Source organism: Sorghum bicolor, chromosome 4, assembly GCF_000003195.3.
Source record: "Sorghum bicolor cultivar BTx623 chromosome 4, Sorghum_bicolor_NCBIv3, whole genome shotgun sequence".
NCBI lineage: Eukaryota > Viridiplantae > Streptophyta > Magnoliopsida > Poales > Poaceae > Sorghum > Sorghum bicolor.
This window is the reverse complement of record NC_012873.2, coordinates 63,386,870-63,408,830: the sequence shown is the minus strand read 5'-3', so window position 1 is coordinate 63,408,830 and position 21,961 is coordinate 63,386,870. Positions and strand designations below refer to the sequence as shown.

The 21,961-nt window shown below is 43.5% G+C and overlaps 3 protein-coding genes across 3 annotated transcripts; 1 reads left to right on the top strand and 2 right to left on the bottom strand.

The window, feature by feature from the left end:
- On the top strand, positions 1,514 to 2,931 carry LOC8076227 (zinc finger protein ZAT1). The gene has a single exon (XM_002454485.2). The coding sequence runs from the start codon at positions 1,609 to 1,611 to the stop codon at positions 2,662 to 2,664; it is 1,056 nt and encodes a 351-aa protein (XP_002454530.1). The 5' UTR covers positions 1,514 to 1,608; the 3' UTR covers positions 2,665 to 2,931.
- LOC8076226 (acyl-acyl carrier protein thioesterase ATL4, chloroplastic) lies at positions 11,637 to 13,152 on the bottom strand. The gene is made up of 4 exons (XM_021458192.1): positions 13,013 to 13,152; positions 12,203 to 12,587; positions 11,963 to 12,058; positions 11,637 to 11,878 (listed from the first exon to the last, which is right to left on the bottom strand). Exons 2-4 carry the CDS (start codon positions 12,320 to 12,322, stop codon positions 11,768 to 11,770), a joined length of 327 nt encoding a protein of 108 aa, XP_021313867.1. The 5' UTR covers positions 12,323 to 12,587; positions 13,013 to 13,152; the 3' UTR covers positions 11,637 to 11,767.
- Positions 17,908 to 19,684, bottom strand: LOC8076225 (acyl-acyl carrier protein thioesterase ATL4, chloroplastic). The gene is made up of 5 exons (XM_002452756.2): positions 19,378 to 19,684; positions 18,862 to 18,962; positions 18,581 to 18,690; positions 18,268 to 18,363; positions 17,908 to 18,182 (listed from the first exon to the last, which is right to left on the bottom strand). The coding sequence occupies exons 1-5, from the start codon at positions 19,653 to 19,655 to the stop codon at positions 18,069 to 18,071; spliced, it is 699 nt and encodes a 232-aa protein (XP_002452801.1). The 5' UTR covers positions 19,656 to 19,684; the 3' UTR covers positions 17,908 to 18,068.

The window sequence follows — 21,961 nt, the reverse complement described above, 5'->3', positions numbered from 1 at the left end:
GATACTTGTATGTCCTCCATGACACTATAGTACATTTGGAAACCCCTTTGCGTGTAGAGTTTTTGCGTGTGAGTGACTTACTAGTGTCAGGATGCGACCATTCACGTCAAACAAAAATACGGTTATAGTCACAGACTGGACATTGGTTTTTCATCGGATTTTGGCGTATGCACACTTGTGTATGCACGTAAGGACCCCATTGTGACGTAGTAGGACTCGAGGGATTTTAAATGAATAAATTGATGTAGATTTTTTTATTAGGGCCTTTCTGAATAAATGATAGAATCCTATAAATTCTTTTGAAAAAAATGAGATCTACTAAAGGAAAATTAAGCACAATCTTAATTTTTCCTTTCCTTTATGTCTTAGGGTTTGGTTCATATATGTTTCCTAATCATCATTATGCTTTTATTTTGTAGTTTTATTAAATTATGGATCCACATTGAGTATGATTTCAATTGCATGGACACACATATGATGCATTTTTCCTATTCCTTGAGTTTGATAATTTCAAGAGATTTTAGGCCTTATTTGGAATGCCATAACTTTTCTCAGTTCTTGCAGTTTCCTATAAAATTAAATTGATTCTTTTGAGATTCTATATGCTTCCCACGAAATTCCTACGCTTCAAACGAAACTATAGCATACTTAGATATCCAGCAAGTCCAACGAGGCGGGGCGCATGGGTACATCGATATCACAGAGTGGAGAGTATGTTAGGTGTGTGATTTTAGCTTGTATTAAAAATGAGCCTTATATATTATTATAACTTCTTTTATCTTCTGTGATGTTTAATAGCTTGAACAATTGTATTTATTAAATTTTACTTCTAATAATATGTTTATAGCTACCTAAATTAGCTATATGGAATCACATATCAATGCAATTTTACAAATGTGTATTTCAATAAAGGACAAAAATCTTAATAATTGCTAGCATAATATAATGTTATAGAAGCGTTGGGAAAAATCATATATTCACTAGCATGAGAGGTTAATCTGGCTATGTATCCTAAACGAGAGAGAGAGAGAGAGAGAGAGAGAGAGAGAGAGAGAGAGAGATTTGACCATTTGGCATCCATCCATTTAATATGGGATCATCTGCGCAAGCAAAACCGAAAATTGCATTCATGATTGTTTGGTAGAGGATCAAAACTTATTTTATCTAGCATCTATACATATATGGGGTCTAGCATCTCTGGTGCAAATATAAGGCATTATTAGTTGTGAATTGTGGTAATTCCATATCAACACAGGAGCAGATGGGTCCGGTCCTAAAAAACTGGAAGCAATTCAAGCCGTCAAAGCAGCAAAAATATCTCTGCTTGACTGCTTCGATTTGCATGAGCCAAGCATCACCAACGCCCTCACCGCGATTGAAGGTGTCAACGAGGAAACCAAAAAAAAAAATAAAATAAAATGTGAAGAAATGTAAGGGAAAAAATCCTGAAAAGAAAATTAAATAGGAGAGAGAAGCTGGCTGTTCCGCTATATTCTAACCTCCCCCGCAGCTCTCTCGCTGGCTCACGCTCTCTCTCCTCACCATTTTCGCTCCTGCCTGCCGAGAGAGCTCACCGAGCTCCGTCCGGAAGGCGCAAGCTCTCTCGCCATGGCGAAGAACACATGCAAGCTCTGCTCCCGCCGCTTCGCCAGCCCCCGCGCTCTCGCCGGGCACATGCGCTCTCATTCCATCGCCAGAGCTCAGGCGGCGGCGGCGGCCGCGAAGCAGCAGATCTCCTCGGCGTCCTCCGCGTCGACCTCCTTCGCCGCCGTCGCCGACGAGGACGTCGGCCTCAAGACGCCCGCCGCGTCCACCTACGGGCTCCGTGAGAATCCGAAGCGCAGCCTTCGCGTGGCCGATGCTGCCTTCTCGGATCGCGAGAGCGAGGCCGAGTCCACCCCGCCGCACGCCAAGCGCGTGAACGCCGCGCCCGTCTGGGGCGAGCCCGAACCGGCGAGCTCGCTGTCAGAGGTCTCGACCCCGGAGGACGTGGCGCTATCCCTCATGATGCTCTCCCGCGACTCCTGGCCGTCGGCCGTGCTCGCCGAGGACGACGGCTCCGACGACGGGAGTGACGACGGCTACGCGCCGCCCCCCGCGCCACCACTCCCGCGGGCCCCGACGCCGGCGCCGCCACCGGTGGAGAAGCGGACGCAGTTCATGTGCGTCGCGTGCAAGAAGGTGTTCCGCTCCTACCAGGCGCTCGGCGGCCACCGCGCCAGCAACGTGCGCGGCGGCAGGGGCGGCTGCTGCGCGCCTCCCGTGGCCCCGACCCCGGCCCCAGCTCCGGCTCCTCCCCTGCAGCCCCAGCCACCGCTGTCGCCATTGCCGGAGCACCGTGACGGGGACGGGGACGAGGACGAGGACATGGATATGGATGCAAAGCAGCAGCCGCGCGAGTGCCCCCACTGCTACCGCGTGTTCCCCTCGGGGCAGGCTCTCGGGGGCCACAAGAGGTCCCATGTGTGTGGCGCCGCCGCCGCGGCGTCGTCCCTTGCCGGCACGGGCACCGCAACCGCCACCGCCTCCACCACCTCACCCGCTGCCACTCCTCCGTCCCCGATCAACAACTGTCCCTGCATGATCGATCTGAACGTGGCGCCGCCGTCCGAGGATGCGGAGCTGTCTGCCGTGTCAGATCCCCACTTCAATCCAGGCGCTTGAAGCTGAAGAAGCAGGCAGATTAGCGACATCATTCTGGATGATTCCGTTGCCGGAGGTGATTCGGGATGAGCATCGTCGGGCAGATAAAGGTAAAAAAAAATAAGAAAAACGGAGGTGAAGAAAAGAAACATCTTTTGTAGGTTATAATGGTAGCTTGCTCATCGTTTTTCTATTCCATTGGTTTGTGAATTGTGATTACAATGTTCTGTGTTCGTTGCTGTTAATTTCGTTTCCTGTTTGTCGCGACTGGATTATATGGGATACATATATGTAGATGGGAATAAATTAGTATGAGCAACTAGCAAAGCTGGCGCTGGTTCTTGCTTGGCCTATTGATCCAAATGCAGCAGCACCCCCATCGAAACAAATCAGCAATGAGGGAAAGAGGTAGCTTAACCATAGCTTTCCGTTGCATTCTCCGGTAGGAGTATGCTATTGCTTATCCATCCATAGCATCAGCATTGCAGAAGCAAAAAAAAGCTCCATGGATTATACTAGCAATGTAGGAGAAGACGAAGAGGAGCAAGCAGCAGCTTGCCTTTCCACTGAAGAAGCACAGCAGCAGCATACAGTAGACAGTAGTGTTGAAAGCCAGCCACAGCCACACCGGCAACGCCTAGCAGCACTACTGCAACTTTGTCTTGTTCTGCTGCTGCCCTTTTCTCTCTTTTGCCTTCTGGCTCGGCAGCAGCGCCCCTGCCAACACCACCTGCATGCGCCGCTCCTTCCACTGCTGGTATGAACAGCTCCTCGTGCCGTGCCCCCCCTGCTCGCTACCTGTTCGCGCTCGCACCCGCAGCTCTGTCTCTCTCTGCAAGTGGGGTCCGGATCACGGTCGCTTAGTATCCTGTACGTATTCATTGCGTACGTAGACCAGACAGGGATACGGTGTGCCAGTATGGTATAATAATACCACTAGCAGTATTCGTGTACGACTGCGACCATCGTGCTACTTTACAGATAGTACATTGGCAGCTATCCTTTACCGTGAAACGGCAGTCGATTTTATAGGACTTGCACTCCACATTTGGAGGCAGGCCGTTAGAGTCCCTAGCCCACCGCCCGTGTCCACGTGGCGCTCCCCTACTTTCTGACTACGGGTCTTCTCATTCCAGCCCCACAAGTACTCGTGCGGGGACGGACGGAATTTGGCAGGTCAGGATGGTCATTTATCTAGCAGGGTTATTATTCTTTAATAATTAATTAACACGTACTCCTACTACTAGTGATTAGCGCGTGGTCTACTGTCACGCGCAGCGTTCTGACTCTCTCACGTGGGCCCGGCGCGGCTGCCTGCCTGCCGTATCTGTGGATCCTGGGGAAGCTGGAGAGGCGCACGCCCCGAGGCGGATCGAGCGCGCGAAACAGCACGCACGGCTGGGCGCATCTGCTGGTCATGGGCGGATGACGACTGGGGCCAGCCCTGCGCCAGGTGGGCGTTGGCCACTGGGGGCACCAACCCGGTGGTGGGGAAGCCGGGACGTGGTGGGGCCGGAATAAAGCGCGGGGGGCGGGGCCGCGGGAGCGGGAGTGGGAGTGACGTGGTGGAGGCACCGCCGTGGCCGTCAGATCCTGATTGGACGAGCGCTGATGGCGACGCCGTCATGTCTCGTCGCCATCCCCCGTCGCCCCCGGCTGTGTACTCGTACTGCCGCGCTTGCTCACTGTTCCATATACTGCTGCCATGTCTTCAACAGCGTTCAGGATACAGTAGCTGCACTCCACGAGTCATTCCATTTGTTCCCGGCAAGAGGTTGCCTCCGTCGGCAGCTGCTAATTCTAGATTTATCTCTAGTCAATTTTCATCAACATTTATTAATCAAGTTTATTAGAAATTATATAACATAAAAATCAATATGAAATATATATTATTTAATGATGATGAATCTAAGAGTACGTATTTGATAGTATTATTAGATTCATCATAGAATATATTTTTATATAATGTGCATTTTATATTATAGATTTGTTACTCTTTTCATAAAGTTAGTCAAACTTTAAAAAGTTTGACTGGCACGGATCTTAGGAATTGATTCTTTCGTGGACGGAGGGAGTATCAAATATGTTTGTACATTGCAAGTGAGTTTGTATTTTGTGTATCCATTCAGAATCAGACTTTGTGTCATGGTTGAACAAATGCTATTATAACTCATATGAATATGGATCATGAGTTGAAAAAACAAACATGACAAGAAACTAATTAGGACCCTAATATCTAATCCATTACATTTGTTACTATTAGTGAAATCAGGTAGGACTCATGCTCTTATGAAGAGTGAAGGGACACGAAAGATAAAGGTTTGCATGTTTCTAAGGACAGAGATAGTGTAAAATTGTGTCGGTTTTGTTTGTCGACGACGATGGTCCGTGCTCGTAAGTAACGTGGACGGGTCGTCACGGTCTGTGGCAGGATTGGAGAGACCTCCGATCGACGGTTTCACTTTTGCTCGTCCGTGTCTAGCGAGTGCTCGAACGTAACCGTGGTGCATTGCTACGGGCTACGGCTCAGTCCTGGCCAGTGCAATTTCTGCATCCCGGTGGTCGGTGGAAATATATCCCCGTGGAGAGCCGGACCAGAGAATTCTTGCGCTGGAAATGCACTATAGTCTAGTGACGCCTACGAAAGTGCACGTACGTGGGTTGGCCTGGTAGAGCTAACGCCTAGCAACCTGTCACCAACATCTCTGTAGTTTTCTCTAGCAGTGTGTACTGTGTAGGTGCTGGGCAGGTTCCATGCATGCACGCGTGACTCGACCGATTTGTTTTTGTAAAGTTGCTCACACAGGTCGCATGCCATACATAGTGACTAGTGGAGTCTGATCGTTCTTCCAATGCTAGCTTAGCTTAAGGTCCTGTTTAGTTTCCCAACTAAAATTTTTTCATCCATCCCATCAAATCTTTAGACACATGCATAAAACATTAAATATATATATAAAAATAAACTAATTACACAGTTTGATTGAAAATCGCGAGACGAATCTTTTAAGCCTAGTTACTCCATGATTAGCCTTAAGTGCTCCACATGTGCTAATGATAGATTAATTATGCTTAATAGATTTGTCTTGCAGTTTCCTGACGAGCTATGTAATTTGTTTTTTATTAGTTTCTAAAAACCCCTCCCGACATCCTTCCGACACATTCGATGTGACACTCTGAAAATTTTTATCAGCAATCTAAAAAGGGCCTAAGTTATTCTTTTTATCTATATCTAATGTTCTATTGAGGTGACAGAAAATCTGAAAATGTTTTTATTAGATTTCGGTACGCTACGATGCGATGGACTGATCTGATATATGAAAGCCCTGGGCAATGGCCACTAATGGGGTTGCTCCGTATGAATATGTGTGATGGATCGGGAGCGGGCAGGAGGAGCAGTGGAGTGGAGGTGGAGCAAGCACGAGCAGAGTGTCCTGCTCCTGTCCTGCCCGAGCGCTCCGCTCACATGGTTGGCGGCCTCGGCACGAAGGGGAGCCGTGAACGGCTGCCGGGCCGGAGCCGGACGCGCAGGAGCACTGCATCGGTGATCACTTCAGTACGTTGACACGCTTTTGCCGTCTCGCCGTTGGGACTTGGGAGCGCCGGCAGGCACCACGCACTACCGGCCGTAGGTCGACAGGGATACTCTCTTCGTACCATGAAAAAAATCGCTTAGGACAGCGATATAGTTTCTATAGGCTAACTTTATCTTTTTATTTTTATAAAAATATTTATCAAAAAGTGGTATATGTATATTTTTATAAAAATATTTTTAAGACAAAACTCTATTCATGTGGTTTTTATATTTTAAAACTCAACAACTTAAAAGTTATTTAGGATTTTATATTGTCAATATTTGACTAAAATCTTATCCAAAACTATGTTCTTTATAAAAATAAAGAGAGTACGCACTTGCTAGACCGATGCCTTGTTTAGTTCCGAAAAAGTTTTACTAAAAATTTTCAGATTCTCCGTCACATCAAATCTTGCGACACATGCGTGAAGTATTAAATATAGACGAAAATAAAAACTAATTACATAGTTTACCTGTAATCTGTGAGACGAATCTTTTGAGCCCAATTAGTCCATAATTGGACAATATTTGTTAAAAAATAGCATTTTCGTTTATATTTGACAAATATTGTCTAATCATGAACTAACTAGGCTGAAAAGATTAATCTCGCAAATTAAAAACAAATTATGTAATTAGTTATTTTTTTAAATTTATATTTAATGTTCCATATACATGTGCCGCTAGAATCGATGTGAGGAGGAGTGAAAATTTTTATAAAGTTTATAAGGAACTAAACAAGGCCTTGGTTAAACCATGCATGCATTGATGCATTTGAATGTGTATTTTACCTCCCAATTACTACCACGGCCATGCTACAGCCTACTCCAGGAGAACACTGGATGCACATTCATCTGTACTACGTTCCGAGTTGTGTATCGGAACACTGGATACGGCAAGCGGCATGTGTGCTGCTCTTCCGGTGAGTACAACTATAAACAGAAACCTACTGTGCGTCAAAACAGGGACAGCGACGGGTTAGCGACGCTGGAATCGGCCAGGCACAGCAAAAGCAGGAAGCATCTGTGATCAGGCTTGTTATGGGGAAGGAGTGCAGCAGCAGAACTTGGGAGGACGATTCCGTCTTGAATTGATCTCACCTCTCAGCAGGAAATAATTAAGCAGAGTCGTCAGTGGTCAAGTCTGCTCTGATGACACCATGTTCGTTTATTGGCCAGAATTAGCCGTATTTTTCTAGCCACATAACAGTATTTTTTTTCTTGTATGTGCATCATCAGTATCACCGTGCTCGCACATCGTTCTCAGGCTCTCAGCTTGCTCTTGAGCTACTACTCCGTCCACTACTTAGAAGTCAGCTACTCCGTCCGTCTCATTATAAGATATAAGATTATGAGAGACGATGTTCTAGCTCTAGACACAAGAATTAATAAAGAGTGAAAAAGATATAAGTAATACGTATACAAGAAACAAGAAGGAAAAATATAGTAAGATAGAGGTGTATCAAAAAAAGATGCACTAAAAAGTACTACCTGTGTCCCTAAAAGCTCTTAGAGTCCGTGCTAGTTAAACTTTTTTTAAGTTTTACTAACTTTATAGAAAAGAACATCAATATCTATGATATAAAATGAGTATCTTATAAAAATATATTCAGTGATAAATCTAATGATATTAATTTGGTACTATAGATCTTAATGTTTTTTTTCTAGAAATTCGATCCAAGTTTTAAAATTTTAATTCAGGACAATTCTAGAAGTTGAAGTTTTCAGGGACAGAGAGAGTAACCTTTAATTTAGGCATTGTTTAGTTTCTCATCAAAAATTTTTCACTCATTACATCGAATCTTTGGATATATGCATACAACATTAAAGATAGATAAAAAAAACTAATTGCATAGATTGGTTATAAATCGCGAGATGAATCTTTTAAACCTATTAGACCATGATTAGCCATAACTCATGTGTTAATAACGAATTAATTAGTTTTAAGAAAATTTTCTCGCTGTTTTCAGATAAGCTATGTAATTTACTTTTTATTAATCTATATTTAATACTTTAAATATGTGTCAGCATATTCAACATGACACTTAAAAAAATTCTTTTCATACGCGTGTCTGCGCGAAAGCATCTGCGTGTTTACTGTGAAAAGAAATATTATTTATTAATTTATTATAGAAAAAACATTATTAATTGATAAAAAAAAATCGGTTTATAAGACAAGCCATGAGGCGACTGCGAGAAAACGCAGCGTGAGGCGAGGTGGCGCCGAGTCTCGTACGAGACGACATTTGAGCAATGCCTGAGCGATGCAACAAGTGCCTGCTTCGGTTCTGCGCTGCTGATGCTTGGGTGCATCGTATCCTCTCGTCACTATCCTTCGTAAGTGCAGGCGGTACAGACTGAGAGAACGCATCGTAGTTTGTTCTTCTCTACAGTACCTACACCACTGTAGTCTGGGCCGTTTCAGAGATGGAATGATTTCGTTTCTGAACGTCGTGTTGTCGAGTCACCACTCACCAGTGCCAGGCGCGGTCGTCGCTGGTGTCGGTATGAAAGATCGAGAACTGCGAAGACGGAGGAGTAGTAGGCAGTAAAATACGATACCTTCAGAAATTGTTCTACAGCCAACAGGCTATCATCATTGCTCTAGGCAATGACAAAACAAAACGCTGCTCGGAATCCGGATGCCACTCATGCAAGGTATATACACTACTTGTATCGTAAATTCGTATCTGTCACAGACTGACAGCACGAGCAGGAAGAAGTGGCATCGCCATCGACCAGGGCCCACCTATTTGTCATGGACCGGGCTACAAATGGCAAAGTCAATGGCCCGATGGCTAGGTTCATCGAGGATGGGCCTACATACGGACTGAAACGAGGCCCAGCAATACGAAGAGAAGCTGCACCACCACTAAGCAATTCGAAGAGCACCCTGTGTAGCTTGAGCAATTCAGTTTCAGTTTCAGGGAATCCATCTTTCTTTTTCAGTTCAGGATCAGTAACCAGCTCGAGCCACCTCATTTTTGGCACTTTCAGCTCGTCTGTGCCGGTGCTTGGACTCTCTCAGCACCGGTCCTTCCGGTGCCTCTTCTTCACTTCAGATTTGGAGTCCGTTCAGTTTCTCGTGCTCAGCTCGCTGCTATTGGTGAACGGACTGCGCGTCTCGAGTGCGTGTTTCAGCAGCAGCTCTCGAGCTAAACGTTGGATATGAATTTTCTAGCTTGTGAGACGTCTTTGTTCAGCTACAGTAGAGTACGTATTGTTTTTGCTTGACAGTTTGTCTCGCTGACATGACTTGATCTTTCAAGCAGCATCACGCCATTTTTGTCCAATCACTAGCTGGTGGCGATGAGCTCGATCTCGTGGTGTGGATTTCAGCGTTGCGTTGTGTTAGCTGTGAGCGTTAATTAATTTTAAGGGTCTTATTAAGTTCAGTTCAGTTCAACTGCAGCTTGTGTTGTTCTTCCTAATTGGCTCTTTGTTTAATATTTGCTTGCTCATTAGAGCTTTTGTTAGCCAGCTTTTTAGTGACTAACTAGCCAGCTTCTGCATCGACCAATGCATATAAATGTTTTTTTATTACAGAATTACATAGTTCGAGGACCTAGTTGCCTCATTGAAGATAAAAGTGCCCCCCACATCCTCTAGATGCTATTCATAATGCCTCTTTACACCCGAAAACAGCCACCACTGTGTGGGACTGCCCACCATCATACCACGTAGGTCAACTCGGCAACTCAAATATGCTGGCCACTATCTTCCACGGCGGCCACCTTGCCAACTTCATAGTCACAACTAGCGTACGGTCCTACCAAACAGTCGCCCTCCATCGCCAAACAGATGCAAAGCCCTCCAATCGCTACGCCACCGCCCTCTTCGTGATTTCCTTCCTCCGTCATGGACACAGCAAACTTGAATCTTCAACTAGGCATCCATCTTCCTCGCCACGACGCTAGTTACCGCTGTAGACATGAGCACAAGCTTCCCAAACAACACTTCCAAGGAGGAACACGACACATCTCTGCTGCCGTTGCCTGACCAAATGGTCAGGGTTTTCACCTAGGGAAGACACACTGCACACAGGGGAGGGCCATTTGATGAATGCTTCCAACAAGAAAATGGCGCCTGAAGGCGTCGCCATCATCGGCCCAAGAGGGACAAGGCTATCACTATGGCACCTCAGACCCGTGCGCGGTAGTAGTCATGACCCTTCTACTACACCAGTTGTTGACCAAGGATGATAGAGTGATAGGCACTGCCACCCGCGTGAGCGCGACGTGTGGCTGGCCACCGCCAGCGGCTTTCCGACGTATCCACGGCCGGCCGCCGCACCAAGCTATCCGTTGACCCCGGCCCCTGCGCGAGCCACCACCCATGCCAACTGCGCCTAGCGGCTCCCTGATGTGGCTAGGTCGTCACCACCGCGGTAGCCGATGTCTCCTAGCAAGCAACTCGCCATGGCTCGAAAGCGGCAAGTAAAGAAGGAGATCCGCTGGCTCTCACACCGTCCACAAGCGGCCGACGCGATGAGCCGTCCAATGACCTCGGGCTCTTCGTGCGCTACTGCCCATGCCGGCTATGCCTCGACCAAATCCAAGTGGAGGGCGCCTGATCTAGCCTCAAGAGCACTAGATCCGGTCGCTGGTGGTGTGGATCCGAGAATCAGCCATCCGGGCAACCAACACCAAGAAACATGGTAAGGGCTCACCCGGGCATTCGGTACTTCAATTCGGTTCGGTTCAGTACTTTGGTTCTTATGGAAATTTGGTTCCTCGGAAAATAGGTACCCATCAGTTCCTTCCAAAAATCGGTACCGAGGAAATTCAGTTTCGGTACTTTCGGTTCGGTTACGGTATTTACCGAAAAATACTGAACTGATCATATGAACATATAATAGCAAGTTCAAAAGCTAATTTTGACATAATTTGGAAATGATTCTTAAAAAATAATAGTGTCAAATACATACATATACAAGTCCACAAAATTATATGAGTATAGTACCACATGTATAAAATATAATGGACTAAAATAGTGCTATAATAATATAACTACACCCAAACTCAGCACATTTCGTGAAATTCGGTTCCCCTGAACCGAACAAGGTACCGAAAAATTCGATTTTGGTACTTTCGGTTTGATTTTTGGTATTTTCAGTTAAGTTCTCGATTCTCGGTATTTTGTTGTGACCAGGCTGAGTAAGGGCCTCGCCGCCACGGCGACGAGGAGGCAGAGAGAGAGAGAGGGAGGAGAGGTGGACGGTGGTGGCGTCGCCGCCCATGCGACCGAGACACCACTGACCCGTGGTCTTGGATTATTCTTCTTGTTGTGCAAGGTGCTGATTTGCTTGCACACAACTTTAAGAAATTTCTAAATGTTTCTAGGGTCGACATATCATTAGTTGACATATGTGATCATAATAATTAGAATAGAGACGTATTGGGTTATAATCGAGGACATAGGCTAAGTTCTTCTCGGCAAAGAATTTTAATCGGCTTCCAGCCGCCCACTCTAATTGCAACTTCGTGCCTCCAGTACAGTAGATAAAAGACTCCAAACAATATCAGCAGATAAAGCAGCTTGCTAGGATTGATCCGCGCTAATTAGGATGAGAGAAGAAGTGCAGCAGGTTCGCCATCTCCGGGAACATGCGAGTTGGACGGTAGTCTTGGTTGAGGCAGACGACAGTTGCCATGGCCTCTAGCACGAGCTGCCATATGCATATTAGCAATCATCAGCTCAGGAGAGACGTGTACATGCAATGTGTGGCTACTGGCTGTGGCGACGTACGTACCTTGCGGTCTGGCAGCGTTGCGATCAAGTGCTCCATAAACATCCGCACACCCTTGATTTGGACAACCCTCACCATGACGACGAACTTGGCACCGCGCTGAAGAAATATATATATAGGCATTCATTCATGCAAGTTTGGACGCAAAGCGTGTAGAAATTTTGATCGAAAGCACAAAAAAAGCGTGTAAAATTCTTGAATAAAAAGGAACTGCTATATATATTCACATGTGAATGCGCGTACCTTGAGTGGCGCGAAGTACCTGACGTTCAACTCGGAGAGCGCCATGGCACGGCCTGTGCGCACGATCGAGCCCGTGCAGACGCCGAGGCTTGCAAGCATAGCTTGGCGAGCTGGTTGCATGCATATAGCGGGAATGGTCGTCACCGTATATACTAGCACGGATCAGGGGTTGGTAGGTATTTGGAAACGACTAACGTGATACAGTACAACATAAGTTCGTAACTCTGTACACTATATATTTTTCTGGGGGTTATTGTTGTTGGATGGTATATATAGCAGACCTGTTTCGATATAACCAGCATATACAGCATTGTTCACGACCCCGGAGACGTCGATGATGTCGCAGTCACGGACCGTCATCTCCAACTCGAAAAATTTGCCCGCCCTGTATTCCGCACCATGCAAAGAAGTTAAGTACATTCAATAGTATTTTTTTCTCTCACAATAAATAAGCCAATAGTATTTTGTGTCATGATTTATTAACCAAACGAACAAGGGCCTTGTTTAGTTCACACCGAAATCCAAAAACTTTTCAAGATTTCCTGTCACATCGAATCTTTAGGCACATGCATGAAGCATTAGATATAGATAAAAACAAAAACTAATTACACAGTTTGTCTGTAAATCGCGAGATGAATCTTTTGAGCCTAGTTAGTGTATAATTGGATAATATTTGCCACAAACAAACGAAAGTGCTACAGTACCGAAATCCGAAATCTTTTCGGAACTAAACAAGGCCAAGAAGTAAAATGCCTGACTTGCACTAGCACTACACCCGGAGAGGAGCTGCAAGAAGATCGAGGTACTCACCTCGGTAATTTCGTGTCCTGGATGATGTTCTTGAAGCAGATGGTGTTCGTGGATGTGGTCGTGGTCGTGGCGGCGGTGACCTGCAGTGTTAGGCTATGGCGGCGTGACGACCAACAGAGGAGACCAACAGCGGGGCGTCGGGAGCGAGGCCAAGCTGCTCTCGCCGACGACGGTGCCGGCTGTCGTTTGGTGGTCGGAGTCGGCGGCGGCGGCTGCAGATTGAAAACCTGCTGCTGCCGCGCGCAGAATTCCATCTCCGATCCTCGCGTACTCGCGGCGCGGTGCCTCTTCTCTCCTATATCCTGGGGCTGGGCTCTCGTCGATCGCCGACTTGTTATCGTCTCTGACGACTTTATATAGATCCCCGGCCCGGCGCGCATGAAAGCTGCCGCAGCCACGCCAAGTACGTGCGGCGCCATGAAAATGTCGTGTAGGACAGCATGCAGATACTTCCACGGCTAGCTAGCTGTACCTAGTAGGAGCTGGAGCAGGAACTGCATAGAGTAGATTCTGCACAAGGTCGAGGCGCGTCGACAGTGGTTATGAATTTTATTTTCCTTCTTATTTTAATTTTTTAATAAAAGGATAGGCCGTGCACTTTGCATCCATGGAATCTATATATCCAAGGTAAGCACAGGCTAACAATTTAACATGCATACATGCATGCGCACTCTATTTCAGCTGCATGCGATAGCCAATCGTCAGTTACAAGACTTGCTTAGGATGAGGTTGTCAGACGTTTTCCTGGATAGTATCGATCACACACCAAGGCCACGCACGCCCCCCAATTAAGCTACCTAGATGTGAAAATCGGAATAAAATTTACGTTAAAAAATCGAAATAGAATACCGGATACCTTTCCGGTCGGCGACGGCTTCGATTAATTAGGTGTACGTTTGTTCTTGTCGCAGGTCGTCAATCGAGCTTGGAAAGGACCGAGAAATCTGGTTTTTGAGCTTGTTTAGTTCTTCGCGTCTTTAGACATATGCATGAACGAGAGGAAAGAAACGAAATGTAAAATAAATTGTGAACCTAATTAGACCAGAAGTTCTCATGCCATAAACAGAAAATAAACTAAAAATAATAGAAAACCAGATCCAAAACGAGAGGAGCATTGTTTAATTAATTTTTAGAACGGCAGACATATAAAGATACAGTCAACTGAAATTTTCACAATTATATTAGGGAAAAATAAAAAAAACTAATCACATAATTTACCTGTTAGTCTATAGTTAGATAATAATTACCAAATATAAACAAAAGTGCTACGTTAGCCAAACTCAAAAATTTTCGCGAACTAAACAAGGCCTTATACTTTGTTTAAAAAAAGCAAGAAGAGAAAAAACAAAGAAAGGACTGAGAAAGTGACCAATAATTCGCGGTCGTACGTATTTGATAGAAAGTACTGCTGGCTGATTTATTGTGAGGGAAAAACATTATTGAATGGCTGATAGATTCGGCTAATAAGCTTAAGCGATTCTTTATAAAAATCATCTAGTTGCTATACTTTACCACAATATGCACATGTGTAACACTGCGTGAGATATGAACTACGGAAGAGCCTTTTGGTAGCTAGCACCCAAGTGTATCAATTGGAAATGGGAGGGAATCCAATACTTTAATTTGTCGATCATGTTCTTTTTCTTTAACCGTGTAGCATGAGGTTCTTGTATTCAAAGTCTACGCTCATTAAGAACTTTAGCATGGCCCTGATCTATACGGACAACTTGTGGAAACAACTTTGACAGTGTACATGCTAATTTTGTATTAATATGAAAATATAGTCTTCGTTCAATTTAATTAAGGATCATAACAGTATAGTGCATGCCTTACAATCCCCATAATCAACAGACTTTTTATTTCTAGCCAAACTCCAACTAATGTAAACGGGCTCTACAAATATGTATTTCTAAGTCCAATCTCAGTATAAGTTTTATTTGCATTTAGTACCTGACGTGACTATCTTAGTAATTGTAATATGAAACTCTTAAGGCCTTGTTCGTTTTGGGCTGAAACCGCCCGGAACACGGCCTATTCCGCCCGGATCAATTTAGCTCGACTCCAAGTCATGTCAGACCAGAAATGGCCGTTCGTTTAGATACGGCCCGAAATAAAAACGGGTCGATTGTGGTCTTTTTTCTCTTTTTATGCCCAAAATTAAAATGGACCATCATAGGTGTGGAATAACAACGGGCCAGATTTGAGTGAAGCAACCAGAATTACTTGATCCAGTCCAGGAATAAAAGCAGGCCTGTTTTTAATCCCCAACAACCGAACGAGGCCTGACTGACACTGACCTAACTGTTGTGAGCATCTAATTCATGTCTTCGGTTGTTCGGAGCACAAGGACACTTCCTGATGAATGCATGGCCGGCATTTGTTCTTCCAATGTTATTTTTCTTTTTGAATGCGTACGATCTAAACTTGCATTAAATGAATTGTAACGTACATGGTTTGAAAAGCGAAAATTATATAGCTAGTGCTACGATGATCTGGCGATCAGGCGATACGGCAACAATGACGGGCGGACGGTACCACGTTGTTGAACAAAAAAAATACGGTGAATGATTTATAGCCCGCCGTACTGTAGTCTGTTACGAACAGCCGTACTCCGTGTGCAAAAGCTGTGTGGTGGACACATGCTCCACGGGAACCGGAGGACTTTGCGATGCATACTTTTTTTTTTTTTTTGCGATTCCTTTGCGATGCATACATGGCAGCTCTCAGCGTACGTACGAGCACGGCCACAGCCACAAATTAACACGATCCATGTCAGGTGGAGTAGACCACGATTCACACGAGAGGAGTAGTGTACGTACCACTCGTACCGCACCTGCCGCTCGGCTTTGCTAGCCTGGCACGGCTGCAATAAACAAACAAACCGCCCGGGCTCGGCCGGTCTTCCAGAAAAACCGGCGAGTGGAGTGATCATCGTCAGTCGTTGTGACGGTGATAAGCGGACTTTGTTGCGCCGCGCCCGTTGATAGCTGGTGGGTCGGCGGCAGATAGCCGTATCCAGGTTCCAGGAGCGGACGCCGAGGAGGGAGCCCGGCAGTTGCCGACTTGTTGGTGTACTCCTGGGCCAAGATAAAATTATATTCTAAACTACAAAATTTAGTTATTGTATAAAATAAAAAACTCACTCAAAACATAGAATTCCACAATAGTCTTTGTATAGGATAACTAGTGAGGACGATATGATATATATGACAAGCGAAAGTTTAGAAATAACAAATATATTTCGCAGTCATACGCATTTGGCAGGTCAGTTTTTTTATTTTGTCTTCTCCGTGTGTTCTATATGACAAGGCAAACAAAATTAGCCTTTACTTCCATATGTTTTGAAGAATTTTATTTTAGATAATATAAATTTATATGTACTAACTTATAACATATAATTTATGTATAAAAATATATAAAATAACTTATGTACACAAGTTATATTTGATATAAAAATTTCATAAATTTTTTGTTTCCAAATTCAAGTTTTGGTAATAGTTTCTTCTGTTTTTATTGGATTCTTCAATAAATGTTGCTTGTTACTTTGCTCTATACATTTGTTCTATATAGTTTTTTCTTGATGCTATATTAAATAACCGAGTTTTTAATCTTTTTTATTTTTGTGTTTATGCTAACTAACTTAGTTTATTGAATTGTTGTACAGAGTTATGTATCAAATTTATTTATATTTTTATGTCTACGCTACCTAACTTATTTGATTAAATTGTTGTACAAAGTTATGTATCTAACTTATGTTTTCATGTCTATACTACCGACCTTATTTAATTAACTTACTTTTTAGAGTGATGTATTTAACTTGTATTTTTTCATGTCTATGTTAGGTAGTCATCTTACTTTTTCTATTAACTTATGTAACCTAAAAAGAATGTTATTCTCGTAACTATTTTTAAAATATAAATTGTGCACTAAAAGAAAATTTAATATTATATAACTTAGCACTGCTAAGTTATTCGTCAAAGTTGTGCCGTGTAACTCAACTATCTAAGTTATTCTTGCAGGTATTTTCAAAATGTATTTTTTTGCGCAAAAATAAAGGATAATCTATAACTTAGCAGTACTAAGTTATTCGTCGAAGTTATTCTGTGTAATTCAATTTTCTAATTTATGTGTCCATGGTTCTGAAAAAAATAAAAAAAAATGTGGGAGCGCGTGAGATCCAACACGTCTGCGAAAAGAGAAAGAGAACTGAAATACTTGCGCGCGAGTACACCAGTCCAAAAAGAGAAAGAGAAGTGAAATGAAGTGAAATGAAAAAGAAAATGATTGGTTTCCTATTAAGGCAACTATGTTGATCGAAAATTGATCGCTCATTTTTCTCTAAATGAACGTTCGTGATTTAGTGATGTCTTTTTGCTAGCTAGCTTAAAGCGACTAATTCAATACATGCTTTGCCGTTTTGCTTCCGCACAACTTTAAGATACTTTTTGTTTTAGAAAAACTTTAAGATATTTCTAATTATTTATAAGATCGATATATCACTAACTGACATGTGACCTCCATAATTAGAAGGACGTGTTGAGTTATAAAGATATAGACCAAATTCTTCTGAGAAGACTTTTAATCAGCTCCCATTGATCCCATTCTGATCATCATTTTGGTCCTTCAAAAAGTAAATCTATTCTACCAACAACAGACAAGGACTCCAAACTATGGTTACGTTTGGTTGAGCTTCTCAAAAGATCTTCTGTGCCAAAAAAAAAAGTAGAAATCCAACTAAAACAGGTGAGTTCTAAATGAAAGCTGTTTTATTCTAAAGCAGCTACTTTAATTTCATGTAGTACAATTTTAGAAGCAACTCGAACCCTGGTTTTGACTTTTGACTACCAGCTCTTCGAACTAGATGGAAATAAAGAGCTGTTTCGTCATAGCTGTTTAAAGGAAGATAGAGAGAGGCGATAGCTTTTATATTGGTTTGAAGCAAACAACTTACAACTTTTCTATGATACATAGCTCATGATAGTTTTTCCACAGTGCATAGCAAAACGAAACAAATCCTATATCAGCAGATAAAGCAGCTTGCTAGGATTGATCCGCGCTAATTACTAGGATGAGAGAAGAAGTGCAGCAGGTTCGCCATCTCCGGGAACATGCGAGTTGGACGGTAGTCCTGGTTGAGGCAGACGACAGTTGCCATCGCTTCTAGCACGAGCTGCCATATGCATATTAGCAATCATCAGCTCAGGAGAGACGTGTACATGTATATGCATGTGTGGCTACTGGCTGTGGCAACGTACCTTGCGGTCTGGCAGCGTTGCGATCAAGTGCTCCATAAACATCCGCACACCCTTGATTTGGACAACCCTCACCATGACGACGAACTTGGCACCGCGCTGAAGTATATATATATATATATATATATATATATATATATATATATATATATATATATATATATATATATATATATATATATATATATATATATATATATATATAGTATGCGACGCAAGCGTGTCAAAAAATTTTGACCGTAAAAAAAACGTGTAAATTAATTCTTCGATAGAAAAAGGATCTGCTATTATTCACATGCATGCTGCAGGCGTGGACCTTTAGTGGTGCGAAGTACTTGACGTTCAACTCGGAGAGCGCCATGGCACGGCCTGTGCGTACGATCGAGCCCGTGCAGACGCCGAGGCGCGCAGCCATCTCTTGACGAGCTGGGAATTGCATGGTTACCGTACCAGTACGGCTCAGGGGTTTGGAAATGAATAACGGAGATATATAGTACAGCACAACCTGGTAATTATGTACGCTATGCATGTATATCGCTAGTTCGGTACATATAATTCTGGAGTTGTTTGGATGGTGTGGTAGAGTACGTAGCAGACCTGTTTCGATGTAACCAGCATAGACAGCATTGTTCACGACCCCGTACACGTCGAGGTCGCAGTCACGGACCGTCATCTCCAACTCGAAAAACTTGCCCTCCCTGTATTTCGCACCAAAGATCGATCGATCATCAATCAAAGTAGTAAGGCTTTGTTTAGTTTCCAGAAAATTTTGCAAAATTTTTCACATTTCCTGTCACATCGAATCTTTAGACGCATGCATGGAGTATTAAATATAGATGAAAATAAAAACTAATTGCACAGTTTGGTCGGAATTGACGAGACGAATCTTTTAAGCCTAGTTAGTTCATAATTGGACAATATTTTTCAAATACAAACGAAAGTGCTACAGTGTCGATTTTTCAAAAATTTTCAAAACTAAACCAGGCCTAATATCAGATAGGATTTTTTTTTAAAAAAATGGTTAAAGAAGTGAAAACCCTGCTGCCTGCAATTAATGGGCAATGCAGACTGCACCCGGCCGGAGCAGGGGCGAGAGCGCGCATGCATGCACACCTTGGCAATTTCGTGTCCAGGATGATGTTCTTGAAGCAGATGCCCTCAGAGTCTGAGGAACGAGCGGCGTTCGTGGTCGTGGAGGCGGTGGTGACCTGCAGTGCCGCCAGGCTAGGACGACGTGACGACCAGCAGAGGAGACCAACAGCTGGGTGCCGGGGGCGCGGCCAAGATGCTCTCGCCGTCGACGACGGTGCCGCCGGGCTTGGGCATCGTTTGGTGGTCGAAGGCGGCGGCGGCGGCGGATTGAAAAGCTGCTGCTGCGCGCAGAATTCCATCTCCTCGCGGACGGCGGTATGGTGCCTCTCCTATATCCTGGGGGAGGCTTGGGCTTGTCGACTTGTCATCGTCTCTGGCTTATTTATATAGAAATAGAATCGTCTCGCTCTCGCTCGCCGCACATGAAACCTGCCGCTGCAACGCCTCGGCGCCACTGTGGCACACGAAAATGTCGTGTACGAGATGAGCAGATCGTAGGAGCAGGAACTGCATAGATTCCGCACAAGGTCGAGGCGTGTCGACAGTGTTATTAATTAATTTTCTTGTTCTTCGTTATTCCCCCTTTTTTTTTTTGTAGAGGCAGGCCGCTGTACGTGCCCTTTGCATCCATGGCAAGCACGGAATCTATATTTCCATTGCCAGCTGGTAGCAAAAGCACAATCTAACATGCGTATGCATGCGCACTCTCTTCCATCTGCGATATAGCCAACCGTCAGTTACAAGACTCGTATATACATTATCAGTGGATGCAGCAACATTGACACTCCCCTGGTATTCAGAGTCAGCATGGCCCCCAGGCATCCAGCTACCAGCTTCGTCTATATATAGAGAATCTTGTAAGGACCAAAGAATTTTAAACAGAGCTTGTTGTCCGAGCCACGAACCACTGAGGATTCCACATATTATTCCTGAAGCTTCCAGAAGAGAGCAATGCTAAGGTACATTTTTTGCCTATGAGAAAGTAATATCTTAAATTAATCTGAACTATTGATTTTTACAATTTAATGAATTACGAAATAAATTAATAAATTCAGGAAAACAAAAATAAAACCCCCCACAAACCCACTAATGATGGGAGGGGAAATCCCGCATGCCGATTCCTATAATAAAATATCGTGGAGATGTGTTTTAAATTTGATTATACATAATTATTTATTCTAATAAAATAAAACAAATTATCACTAAATTAATTAACATAGAAACTTTTATCATATCATAAAGTTACAGTATTTTTTTTTTCAAATTATAAAATTACAAATGAAATTACATTACATTACATGCATTAACACGTTACCCACTCACCTAACACTATGCATGCATATCACGTATCCATTCATTTAAAATGCATACACAAGCACACACTAACACAAGCACGCACATGCAAATCACATAAAACTTCAATGTGTCACACCATAAAATTTGCACGTATAAAATCATGTCATGCACGAGTTACCCATGCATACATTAGTTACCCATGTCATGCTATAAATTTTAATCATATTGCACACGGTAAAAAATCATATCACATATAAAATAAAAGATTTACCCATGCATGCATCAATTAATTAGAGATCACGTATAAAATAAAAGATTTAATGTGTCTAAAGTCTTAAAATAAAAAGATTTACCATATCACTTTTAGAGATCATGCATGCATCAATCAAATCTAGAAAAAGAATTTTTATATCTAAAACTTTCCTTATTTAACCTATTTTATAAAATAAAAGATTATTAAATATACATTTCATCTATCCTCCTAGGAGGTAATAGTTCATCGTAACTATCCAATCGAAATCAATGAACGAATCACAGTTATTTGAGAGTACCATAGCAAAGCCCTCAAGAAGAACATGTCACCTACAGTGAAGGAGTGATCAATCTGGCCCTTATCAGCATGACGCTTCATGAGCTGCTGAGCACGACAAGGGCGTGCTTCAAGGCGCGTTCCTCCACCCATTCTTGTAGCTCAGGTACTGAGAACACTGAAGTAGGGATGATGACAAGGAGGGAATCCATAAAGCACCTCGAATGATCGAGGAATGGCCCAAAGTATAAGTGCTTGAATTGTATTAGAATTCCGCTACGAGACCATTGAGAACGGCATGCATTCCCGAAGCAACACATTGGTTGAAAAATTTAGCTAAATTAACTGAAATTTAGCTCCACATCAAAGTCAGAGCCTAAAACAAAAAATTAAACCTCGCGTCCATGCCTTAAAATTTTAGCTAAATTAACTAAAATTTATGTAGACTTTGTTTGTTCCAACTCATCTCACATTTCATTACCTAGACCTTGAGAGGGGTCACCACTAAGAGGTTAACAATTGCTCGCTGTGCAGTTGGTGTGACTAGATACATACATGGGTCCCACACCATAAACTTGAAACTAAAAATTAAGGATTGGTTTACCTGTCAAGTAGTCAAGTCCATATAAAGCACTGGACCTTTTGAATTAGTGTCAATGGAACCACACCACCGCGTGTGAGCAGGCCTCTCGCCCATCGTACTGTTAGGAGGTGTGGACTGCCTTTTCCCAACACAAGCGACTCGCCATGACTGGGAAACGACACGCTCCCACATTTTCT